The sequence below is a fragment of the Panthera uncia genome, chromosome X (genome assembly GCF_023721935.1).
Source record: "Panthera uncia isolate 11264 chromosome X, Puncia_PCG_1.0, whole genome shotgun sequence".
NCBI lineage: Eukaryota > Metazoa > Chordata > Mammalia > Carnivora > Felidae > Panthera > Panthera uncia.
Window position 1 is genome coordinate 31,211,702 of NC_064817.1, and position 12,729 is coordinate 31,224,430.

Consider the following 12,729-nt stretch of genomic DNA (forward strand, 5'->3'; position numbering starts at 1 on the left):
TGAGCTCTTTATAGATTTTGGATACTAGCCCTTTGTCTGATATGTCCTTTGCAAATATCTTTTCCCATTCCGTTGATTGCCTTTTAGTTTTGTTGATTGTTTCCTTTGCAGTGCAGAAGCTTTTTATCTTCATGAGGTCCCAATAGTTCATTTTTGCTTTGAATTCCCTTGCCTTTGGGGATGTGTCAAGTAAGAAGTTGCTGCGGCTGAGGTCAGAGAGGTTTTTTTCCTGCTTTCTCCTCTAGGGTTTTGATGGTTTACTGTCTCACATCCAGGTACTTCATCCATTTTGAGTTTATTTTTGTGAATGGTGTACGAAAGTGGTCCAGTTTAATTCTTCTGCATGTTGCTGTCCAGTTCTCCCAGCACCATTTGTTAAAGAGACTGTCTTTTTTCCATTGGATATTCTTTCCTGCTTTGTCAAAGATTAGTTGGCCATACGTTTGTGGGTCTAATTCTGGAGTCTCTATTCTATTCCATTGGTCTATGTGTCTGTTTTTGTGCCAATACCATGCTGTCTTGATGATTACAGACAGCTTTGTAGTAGAGGCTAAAGTCTGGGATTGTGATGCCTCCTGCTTTCGTTTTCTTCTTCAATATTACTTTGGCTATCCGGGGTCTTTTGTGGTTCCATACAAATTTTACAGTTGCTTATTTTAGCTTTGAGAAGAATGCTGGTGCAATTTTGATTGGGATTGCATTGAATGTGTAGATAGCTTTGGGTAGTATTGACGTTTTAACAATATTTATTCTTCCAATCCATGAGCATGGAATGTTTTTCCATTTCTTTGTATCTTCAATTTCCTTCATAAGCTATCTATAGTTTTCAGCACACAGATATTTTACATCTTTGGTTAGATTTATTCTTAGGTATTTTATGATTCCTGGTGCAGTTGTGAACGGGATCAGTTTCTTTGTCTTTCTGTTGCTTCATTATTAGTGTATAAGAATGCAACTGATTTCTGTACATTAATTTTGTATCCTGCGACTTTGCTGAATTCATGTATCAGTTCTAGCAGACTTTTGGTGGAGTCTGTCAGGTTTTCCATGTATAATATCATGCATCTGCATGGGGCTATTAATTGTGCTCTGCAGTCAGGTGGGGCCACTAGCTGGGTTCTGTGAAGTCCCAGGCTGTGTTCCCTGGCAGTATGGTGCCATTGGTTGAACTCCTTGATTGGGCAGGACTGTAGGCTGGGCTCTGCAATCATCCCTGGTTGTATGGGGTCTCAGACTGGGCTCTAGAACCATATGGTGCCACTGGCTAAACTCTTGTGTTTGTATGGGACTTGCAAGTTCGTGCCCTAAAGTTGAGTGAGGCTGCATGTTTGTCTTCATTATCATGTAAGCCATTGGCTATGCTCAGGTGGTAGGCAAGGTCATTGGCTAGGCTTCCTTGTCCCTTGGGACCACAGTCTATGCTCCTTGATTGGGTAGGGTTAACAGCTTGGTTTCCTGTCTGGGTAACGCCTCAGGTTATGTTCAACAATTAGACAAGGTGAGTAGTCTAGGCTCCTCTGCTTATCGGGGTTGTAGGCCAAGCTTCTCAACTGGATGGGATTGTAGGCTAGGCTGTGTCTCACAGTACAGTAGGCTGTGCCCCCATGTTTCCCAGGCCACTCTTCAGGCTCCTTGGTTATGTGGGGTCAGAGGCTTTGGTGAACAGTTGGGCATGGCTGCTGGTTTGACTCCCTGGGGGAGCAGAGCTATAGGATGAGCTCTGTGGCCGCTCTAGTTCCCTGGCTGGGCTTCCTGGATGGGTGGAGCTGGAGCTTACACTCAGTGCTAGGGCAGGACTGGGAATTTGCCTCCCTTCTTGGGCAAGGTGGTAGAACAGGCCCCCCTGTAAGTATGGCCCACTGACTGGGGATGCAAATCAGGCAAAACTCCCAACCAAGTTCTGTAAGCCAGAGGGGGCCCCTGGCTCAGCTCTGTGGATAGCCAGAGCTGCTGATTGGGATCTCTTTTTAGGAGTGCTGCTGCAAGCAGGAAAGCCATCAGCCAAGACCTGAACACAATTTGCTGTAAGCCCCACCCCCTTCTCCATCTCTGTCCCCAGTAGTCAAGCCCTGCACATTCTTCCAGGGACCCCTGTGAGGCAAGACATGAATGGGCTTCCTGGGAAGTGTCCCATGTGCTGGGGGAGCTAAATGTCTGCCCCGGGCTCTCTTTTCCCAGTATAGAAACTGTAGGCCCTGGTGGGGGGCTCTCATTGTGTCACTGTGCCACTGTAGGGGAAGGGCAGTGGTGTCAGAGTGTGTCCAGTCCTCTTATCCTTCTAATGTGGGATTTTGACAATGATGTTTTTTCTATGGATAGTTGACTGTTGGTCTTCTTGTGAGGGAGACTATAGTTGGGAATGACCTGTATGGCCATCTTGATGATACCATTCTCCTATATGCTTAACTTCAAGTAGGCTATACATTCCTTAATGGGACAGATAGATTACGTCTTATAATTTTGCCTCTCTGGTGCTTAGCTCCATGTTGGGAATATGGCAGGTGAACAATAAATGTGTGGTAATTCTATTATTGAGCCCTGTAAGAAAGTGAAGCATTTAAGGTATGAATTGGCTTCTGTGTGTACATTTTCAACTTTTAAAAACAGAATTGCTGTTCCTCCATGCATACCTGCATTTGGATTGTGTGTTTTTTCCTTCAAAATCTCTGTTGTCAGTAATTCGTGGATATTGATTCATAGTCTTTATTGGTAATAACTCTGTGGGCTGCTTTGCTTCAGGGATTATTTAATTAGGGTATTGCTGTTTGACACTATTCAAGATAGTGTTATACCCTAAAGGGTATTGGATTTGTCACAGAATGACACTGAAGAGAAGCCAGGGATAGGCAAACTAATAACATCCTAGGTTGGCTATTATAATTGGGTTTTTTGGCTTTTTTATCCAATATTTTTTGTTTATATCACTGCCTTCCTAAGAAATAAGCATGTGACCAATTGGATGACTTTTATATGGCAAGGGCAGAAACTAATGGTAGGCAAATAAGGACATAGTAAGTTGATAACAGATAGAGTCCATGCCTCCAGAATGCTGTGTTTCTCTAAAGTTAGATATCTATTTGTGATGAAGAAAACATTTGTGTAAGGGGGCAAGATTGGAATGCACTAAAATGAAATGCTCATGTTGACCACATTAGCTTTAATGGAACTTATTTGATATAGTGACTCAGTCTCTGTGAATCTGACTATGTGTATGCGCTGTGTTTTATACAGGGAATCATCATCCAGGGACCTGCCAGAGACCACAAGAAAACATGGGGAGGAGTAAGTTTCTCTTGCTTTTAAATAATTTAGACTTTCTCCATATTAATCTATATATACAGGAAATCAAATTTGCAGCTCAATGTGTTTTTTTTTGTGAACATCTAAATTGTATTTCTGGTTAGTGTTAGAAAGTTTTTGTCTGAAGCAGGGCTATGCAGAGAAACACCAACAGACCACATGCTGCTCATTGGCAAGGTTTTTTTTTTGTTTTTCCTCTTTTCTGAACATCTCTCAGTACAGGGAGAGATAGCTCAAGCTTGATATCTATAGACCTACCTTATTCCGAGCTTCTTTGCAACTCTTGGGAAAGTTACTCATTTGCTTCCATTGGTTCCTAAACCTTGTTGATAATTAAATAAACAAAAAAATGATTCTGCTATGCAACCAATGACAGTATTAAAAAATTCATTGTTAGGTTGATTTATAAATGGTTTTGATTTCCCCTAAAATGTTAAAGCCTGGCATTAAGAACCATTAGGTGAATTCCTCTGATTTTTCCTTTCTCATGAGACTATTTATGGGCAGGAGACAATAGACAAATTCAAAGTCATTTTATTGTTAATAGTAACCAACCACCAGTGACTTCATAAATAATCCTAATCAACATAGACCATAAAAGCAGATGCATAAAAGACCTCAGAGGGAGACTTGGGGTTGTGTAGTATAGTGAGAAGAGTACTGGGCATAGAGTCAGAAGCCTGAAAAAAATTCTACTTCTAGTACTTTGATCTATTCCTAGAGTTTCCCTATATCTGCTTGTCCACCTCAAGTGGGGTTCGTATATTCTGTACTTCCAGCTTCAGGAAGTTGTGGTTGGCATAATGTAATGATACATATAAAAGTGTGTTGGGAACTCTGAAGTATAATAGAAGAGAGCAGTGGTATCTGCTCATTCTTGTCTTTATTGAATAAGTGTATTTTCATTGGTTTTGTCTCTTAACAGTTAAAATGAAGTTTTTTGATCAGATGTTTTTGTAGGCAGCAGGAATGGGACTACGGTTATGCAGGTGATAGAGAGTACCTCCTTAATATTTTGTGCTCTAAGCACTTTGCCTGCCCCACCTTAGTATGGGCCCTAGAAGGTAGCCCCAGGGACTATGGATCAGTGATGGGAAGTTTCTTCCTGAACCTTGTTGAGTCAGATTTTGCCTCTTTTCTCCAGTGATTTCTTTAGGGATTGATTAGCCCCAGGGATTTTGGTTTTTTCCCAACCTCCACAAAATATGTCAATCTCCTGATAGTTTAGAAGTGTAAAAAAATTGAGTAAATTTAGTTTAGAAATATAAGAAAATGAATACATTTAAAAAGAACTGTTGAAAATTCTGGGACTAATCCATGCCATGTTCTAACCCTAAGTCAGCTGTCAGCACAGGTTTCTGGAGTAACTCACTGTGGCTTGGTCCTTACCTAATCTTAGGCTTCAGGTGGATTTTGATAATGTTTGGATTGTTGGATTTCATCATGACCACATGAAGAAGAAAGCTGCACTGAGAGCAACACATTCCTTGTCTCATCTCTTCCTTTTCAGAATGATCCTCGGGTCATTAGCAAGGAGATCTTTAGGAGCTTACTTTAAAGGTGCTTCAGCAGGTGTTTATTTAAATGGTCAGGCAACTAATAAGAGTTCTTGATAAAGGATAGGGCATGGTACTGTTATTTGCAAAGATGGGCATATTTCCAACCTGGAGATGAAGTAAGAGAAGTGCTCCCAAAAATGCTACTTTACAAACACCTGGAAACTTATAATAGCAGCATTTTGACTGTTTGTGTTGTCCACTTTAAAAGCATTCTTAACATCCTGAGTCTTGAAGCCTCTCCATCCTTTACTCTCTAAGCTTTACTTAGCTTGCCTGATTTCACTTGCTAATTGCTGTCACTGTTAGTGGGAGAAAAAAGATGGTACTGTGTGGTAATTTTTTTTTTCTTTTCTGGCATCATACAATGAATTTTTTACTGGATTTGGCAAAGATTCTGACAAACATAGCTCAATGTGTCATACAAAGGGGCAGCAGAGGAAAATATCACAAAGACATGGCACTAGCCTCATTAATGAGGAGGCTTGGAAACAAAGAACACAGCTGGGAAACCAAACAGTGTAGGTGAAAAATTAAAATTAATATTGAGGTGAATTTCTTTTAGTATCCTTTGATACTGGATGAAGAAATTATTTATAAATATGTTAATGAATCATTCTTTAATGTGACATGAAAAAAATTGTAAGCCATGTCTTACAAATGGTGATGGGAGGATAAGAACACACTTTTGTATTTAATTTCTTATGAGACCACCATCACTGTCCATTTTATATCCTTGAAATCCCATTTACTCTACATATATCCCATATATGTTATATATATGTATTTATGGGATATATATATATATATATACACACATATATATATATACACACATATATATATACACATACACACACATATATAGTAAAATGGGATTTACTATATATATATATGTAGTAAATATGTATATGGGATATATATACTATATGTAATAATATACTATATATTTATATTCTATATAATAGTACATGGTATTTAAATATGCTATATTTAAATATATATTGATAGTAATTTCATATAGTATAGCACAGTAAATTATCTATTATATACTATATTTAATGTATGGTATGTATATTATATTACATTATCCTATATATAGTATATAGTATAATATTTATAGTATATATATAGTAAATATATTTATATATAAATATATATATATATATATATATGAGTTCTGAGCTAGGGCTTTGTACTTAGGACTTTTTTTAATGTTTATTTATTTTGAGAGAGAGAGAGAGAGAGAGTGCAAGCAGGGGTGGGGCAGAGAGAGAAGGAGAGAGAGAATGTCAAGCAGGCTCTGCACTGTCAGCGCAGAGCCCGACATGGGGCTCAATCCCATGAACTGTGAGATCATGACTTGAGCCGAAATCAAGAGTCAGGTGCTTAACCGACTGAGCAATCCAGGCACCCCTGTATTTAGGACTTTTAAGAATATATAATTATTTTGATATTAACAAGTATCTGTGGAACACTTCATAACTCTTAGATATTTCTCATATGTTATCTTACTTGAGTTGTAAGAGAACTCTGTGATGTAAATTAGTGATATTATCTTTAGTTTATATATTATAAAACTGAGGGTCATGAGAGAAAGTCGCATCTGAAGTCCACATTCTATAAAATGAAGAGCCATAGCGCAAACTTAGGTGTCCCTATGTCCTATGCAGTTTTTCTTTTCTTTCAATAAACCATGTTCTGAATGCCCTAGTCATTAGTAGTGTATAAAGTCAATTAAAAACTTAGGAGCTATCTGTTGATTTGAAAAGTTTGGAAGAAAATGTTTTCAAAGATCTACAGTGACGTTCATATATTTCTTGAAGCATGGGGGACTGGACAGATGGGCAAAGAGAATTTGGCTCACCATTTATGATAACAGTTAAAACATGTGTATCAGATGGTGGAGTGCCTCAAATATCAAAGTCTTCTGAGCAGCGGGGCACACAGCCCACAGTGTGAGGTGCCTAAAGTTAGAGGCTTAAGACACCACTTACCTGGTAAAAGCCACCCTTCTTGATTGATACGTTTTTGTCGTTGTGGTTTTTCTTAACAGGAAGAATATAATACATTATGGAACACCAGAATAGTATGAGACAACAAGGGGAGATGCTGTTACAAAAAGGAACAGCATGTATGAATAAAATCATAAGATTTTAGTGGAGAATTACTATTTGCACAAAGAAGAGAATGTGAATATTTTACAAATGTGTATAATAGGCTCACAAAATACTATGTACATAATGATCGAGTATTCATTATTTTCAGATGGAAATTAAAACTTTATTCTACCTTTTCTACCTCCCACCCCCTGAGCAACTGGTATATTCATGACAAAATGACAAGTCTCAGTACTCCACAAAGCAATTTCTTGGGATTTTTCTTGCTAAAAATTTTGGAGGTTATTGTTTTGTACAATGTTTGAGTAGAATTTGATTTTTCTAAATGTTTATTTTTGAGAGAGAGAGAGAGACAGAGCATGAGTGGGAGAGGGGCAGAGAGAGAGAGAGAGAGGGAGAGAGAGAGACACAATCTGAAACAGGCTCCAGATTCTGAGCTGTCAGCACAGAGCCCAACGCAGGGTTCGAACTCTTGGGAAGGGCGAGTTCATGACCTAGGCCGAAGTTGGACGTTCAACCAGCTGAGCCACCCAGGTGCCCCAAATGTGGTTTTTTAAGTCATACCTGTTTTGCATCTGAACTTTTTTTGTTAGAACGTAGTTCTCTTACTGTATGTTCTAAGTGCTCTAGCAGCAGTTCATGGTATTTATTAGTCTAATATATAGTTATTGATTGTTAAATTTACTGTCTTTACGTTAGGAACAGTGCTTATGGTAGAAATTCATTATGCTGTCTCAATAATAGCAAACCTGTTTTACAAAATAGGAATAATATTTAGCCATAAATTTTCAAAAGGGTTAATTTTGCTTTGTTGTATAGAGAACAATGTCTGGAAGAGCTGAATGATGGCAAACAGACAGGTCTTATTTGTGGAGAATAATTAAAATAAGAATATGAAGATAGCTTAGCACTTTTTGTTTCTCCTCTTTCATTATTTAGTCTGTGAAAATAGCTCTTACCCTACCCAGGGTCTGTAAAATCTTAATCTGAAAAAGTCAGTTTCTGTCATCATATTCTATACCTAATGGTAGCTTAATGTCCTTGATGTTCTAGTATACATGAACATATCATTGTGCTATAAAAAAAAAAGTGGCAAATGTGCCAGTTACAGCCTCTGTTTTTTTTTTTTATTAAAATGTAGCAGCATAATTTCATTGGGTCCCTGGATGTGCTTGGCTCCTTTTACCCCAAGAAACCCAGAGATGTTCCCCCACTTATCAAGACTTAGTGGACAGAAAGATGGTTTACAGCTACCACAGTATATCTGTCTCTAAGCTCTTGGATTCAGTGCTGAACTACTGTTCAGTTGAGGCCAATCCTAAACTTTAACTCTGAGCATACAGCTCTATATTGTCAAACAGAGAATGAACATTCAAACTGACAAGCCTTGTAAAGTGACTGTCTCTTAATGTAGTGTCTAATTTTATTTCACAGCTCCCTGGTTTATAGTTCAAGTAAAGGCACACATTTAAAGACAATTAATTATTTCATTTTCTGGCCTATATTAAATTTCAGAGTCTCTTTATTACGGTAGCATATTCATGCCTCTGCAGTTTAGATGATGTCACCAATTTATCGTAAACCCTTACCTTCATAATTTTATAACAGTAATACAGATCTGCTTGGGGTTGACAACAGCCATTATTTTTTCCTGGCAAGTCTTTCCCACTAGGAAAATGAGTTAACTATTGAAGGGTCAAGCTACTTAAAAAACAGAACAAAACAGAACATCTCATTGTAATGCTTGATGCTTTTTGTCTTTGATGCCTTTTACCTGTTTAACAAGAAAATAACCTTTGGTACATAAGTTAGGCTTCACTATTGACATTTTTTTCATTTGAGGCAAAATTCACGTAACACAGAAGTGACCTTTTTAAAGTGTACAACTCAGTGACATTTAGCAGCGGTTTAGTGATGTTTAGCAGCATCACTGGCATCTCCATACTAGATGCCAGTGGTTCCTTCCTCTCCAAGTTGTGACAACCAAAAATGTATCCAAACATTTCTAAATGTTCCCTGGGGGTGCAAAATTGCCCTGGGCTGAGAACCACTGGTTTAGAATAAAGGAAAGTAAATCTTTAGACATAAGCCATAACTCACATATTATGATGTTTTTCATAGAAGTAACTTGAGTCTAAAGGAGAGCATTGTATGGTTCTAGAAACCAAGGTATAGCCCTGGTTCTATAATGAAGCAGCTGTATCCTTGGGTAAGTTACTTAACCTCTGGACTTCAGTTTTCTTGTCAGTAAAATGAAGGGTTTGAAATGGGTCCGTGGTTTCCAGTATGCTCAGTGAAGCACCGACTTTTCTAAAGGGTCCCTGAGGAGCCACCTTACAGGAAAGGAAGAAAACAAAGTGCTCCTGGTATGTAGCACCTCCCCTTCAGATAGAGAAAGCAAAAGTTTGCATTCTGCTTTCATTTCTAGAGAAAATTCACATATAAACAGTATTAATTTCACCAGTAAAAATTCATTTCTGAAATCTGTGTGCTAATTAACAAAGGCACTAATTTGTCATTGAGAGTCTGTTTCTTAAATCCATCATGCTCTGCTGTTGTTGGCAGAAGAAAAAGGTAGCTGAATGCAATCTTTGCCATCTGAAATGTGACTTTTTGATTAACTGTAGAATGTATTCTATTAGGACACTTAATCCACTCCTACAGTCTAGATTACAGCTGACTATCACATGGGTGGTATTACACTGTCTGTTGACAAGTTGTAAAGCATTCACTATAACACAGGTATTTAATACCATATTTCATATTTGGTGAGTTCTGTCTACATCTCTTTTTCCCATTAAATGGTGATTATCAGTTATAGTTATTTCCATATTCTTCCATATGGGACAGAACTGTAATCAATGTAGATAGAATCCATAAACTAAAAGGAAATTTTTATGGTTGTAAGAAGTGTAAACACTAAAACCAATGATCTTCTTGCTGATACAATCAAGACGTTAGTGATAGGAGAAATACCTATCTTTGGAATTCTTCTGTTTTGATGATTTCACCTGATTGTGTGCTTAATTTTGACTTGAGTGCTGCCATCTACCATTTCATGAAGAATTTTTTAATAAGGAGCTATAAATTATAAAATTCCTTCAAAGAAAACTTGGCCTTCTACGTTTCTTTGTGAGAGAATCTGTTTTACCATTTCTCTGTATCTCATTATTCCTTATTAAGCATAAAATCATTGGGGTGCTTGGGTGGCTCAGTCGGTTAAGTGTCCGACTTCAGCTCAGGTCATGATCTCATGGTTCGTGGGTTTGAGCCCTGCATTGGGCTCTGTGCTGACAGCCTGGAGTCTGGAGCCCGCTTTAGATTCTGTGTCTCCCTCTCTCTGCCCCTTCCCTACTCCCACTCTATTTCTCTCTCTTAAAAAATAAATAAAACATTAAGGAAAATACATAAAATCATTGGACAAGAGACATCTGAATATATGATGTAAAATTTGGCTTTTAAGAAAACCATATTGAGTTAGTAAGACTCATTCTGGGGAGAACCATGTTTATTTTGTTTTTAAAGAATATTGACTTTATAGACATACATTACCTCTGTTGTTTTCTCTTTTATAGAAATCCATTTCTGGCATTTGCTCCACACTTACTCCCGGAAACCTGCCTGTTATCATCTGGCATTTTGTTGCATACCTCCGGAAGCACAAAGATACATATTTTTTCAAGTCTTAGGTACAGATTATAACCACCACATTGTCCTTAAGAAGCAGCTTCGGGATATTAAAGATACTAGCAACAATTATTTCTTCTCTCAAACCCTGAGACTTCCCACTTTGATTAGCTCAGTCCTGTCACTTCAAATTATTTTTTAAATATCTGATTTCTTATATGGGTTTCAGCTCCCTAATTTCGATGAAAACATGTATATTCTACATACCATTCAAACTAAGCTATACATTTGTGATATCTTTATTGGGTACATGAACACCACCATACAACAAATTTTGAATTATAAACCTACCTGCTATGAAAAAAATTAACCTTTAAATTCTACAGATAGGTTACAGAGGTGAAGTACAATTGGGAAACACTTTATTTTTTTCACCTTATCAAGAAATAGGAAGATGGTCTGGCATCTTTTTAGTTTGCATAATTTTGTTTTTTAGTAAGTGAAATGTCACTTTGGAATGTGGGAATTTGTTTTCCTAGGGAAACTTATTTCCATCAGTCTGTGATAAGAAATACCATTTAATACCTTTTTCAGCCAGAAAAAACTTTGAAGGCATTGTATGCATGCCCAACTGAGTAAATAATAGTACAAAATGGCTTACAAACAAGAAAACAAGGAATTATGAGTATGACACTTGATTATTTTTTTATATAAACCTGAGCACGGGGTTAGCTGGGGAGCATGCCTTGTTGATTTTCTCTGATTATTTATTTATTTACTTACCTACATACTTATGGTTTGGGGGGGATGGTGTTTGCTTGGCTGTAAATAGCGTATTAATATCTCAAAAGGATTTGGATAAGATACACTATTCCTACTCAACAAAAACCTTTCCAGTTATAAAATTCTTCAGAGTTACAACTGAAAGAGCCTAAGAAATCATATACAACACCTTAGCTTCACTAATTAGGAGAAAAGCCCAGATAAATTAAGCAAGAAAATTCAGAATCATGTAGCCAGTTTAGTGCTGGACCTGAAACAGGAATCTGCATATTCTGAGTACAAATTAAGGACCTTTTCACCATATCACACTCCTATCATTTGCTGCAGTTTCATTGGTCTCAGTACACGGTTGCTGAAAGTGGTAAATGGATATTGGCTTCAAAAAGTTTGTCTCAAAAGGCAATTTTTATGTGACAAACAGAAAAGCTCAAATAAGTGGATGGTTTAGTATATTCTCTCTTTTATGAGAAATTCACAACTAAACAGGATATTAGAAATTCATTCAGAAAAGAAAAACAGCTTCCTGGTTAGTGTGTGGATCTATTATAGACTCAGTCATTGGTGTGCCAACATTTACAGACATGGTCTAGGAACAAACTTTCCATTAGAATAAATAGACTTTGCAGATCTCTGATGCTTACCTTTTTAATAAGTGTTAAAAAAAAAACTTTCTAAAAAGCATTTTTTATGGAACTAGTTCTAAAACAGACCCTATAATCTACTTCCTTCCTAAACAATATCCTGAACATCATATGGCCCTTTCTTAGTAACTCAGATTCATTATAAACATAATCACTGATGCTCACAGCTTTGGGAGTTGTTAATATGGGAGGTGGTTAGAACCTACTCTAAATAACCCTCAAAGGGTCTTCTCTCTTTGCCTCTGCCTTCAGATTAATCAGCTTTCACTTCTTGTTGCTGTCCGTGTGTTGATCTAGTTCAGCTCACCTCTGCCCCTTCTACCTTTTAGCTGTAATGTGCAGTGAGGCTTTCAAGTCTCATAGTCAGGCTTATGGATGAAGGTTGAATAATTTGATCCTTGATGAGTCTAAGGGAGCTGGGGCTTCCTATAGGTAAAGCATAAGATAAATTATAATGTAAGACCTTAAAGGGTCATCTCTTGTTTCTGAGTTCATGAGACTAAGTTTATTTGAGTGTTTTCTGCATAAATGATATATTACTATCACAAGGATTATGTAAAATATTGAATAGCTACCTGAACTATCAGATAACCTCAAAATGAATAGAAAGTAATTATTCAGTATATTTTGTTGTAGCTGTTCCTGATACTCTTTATATACATACATACATATATATATATGTCATGTGTGTAATTTTCTTTT

The 12,729-nt window shown here is 37.3% G+C and overlaps 1 protein-coding gene across 2 annotated transcripts in view; it reads left to right on the plus strand.

The window, feature by feature from the left end:
* Nucleotides 1-12,729, plus strand: part of PRRG1 (proline rich and Gla domain 1) — a 140,829-nt gene that overhangs the window by 54,507 nt on the left and 73,593 nt on the right. For both annotated transcript variants that reach the window (XM_049643670.1, XM_049643669.1), the window contains exon 2: nucleotides 3,232-3,282. In XM_049643670.1, coding sequence (XP_049499627.1) covers nucleotides 3,273-3,282 — 10 coding nt within the window. In that variant the 5' untranslated portion in view covers nucleotides 3,232-3,272. The remainder of the gene's footprint in view (nucleotides 1-3,231; nucleotides 3,283-12,729) is intronic.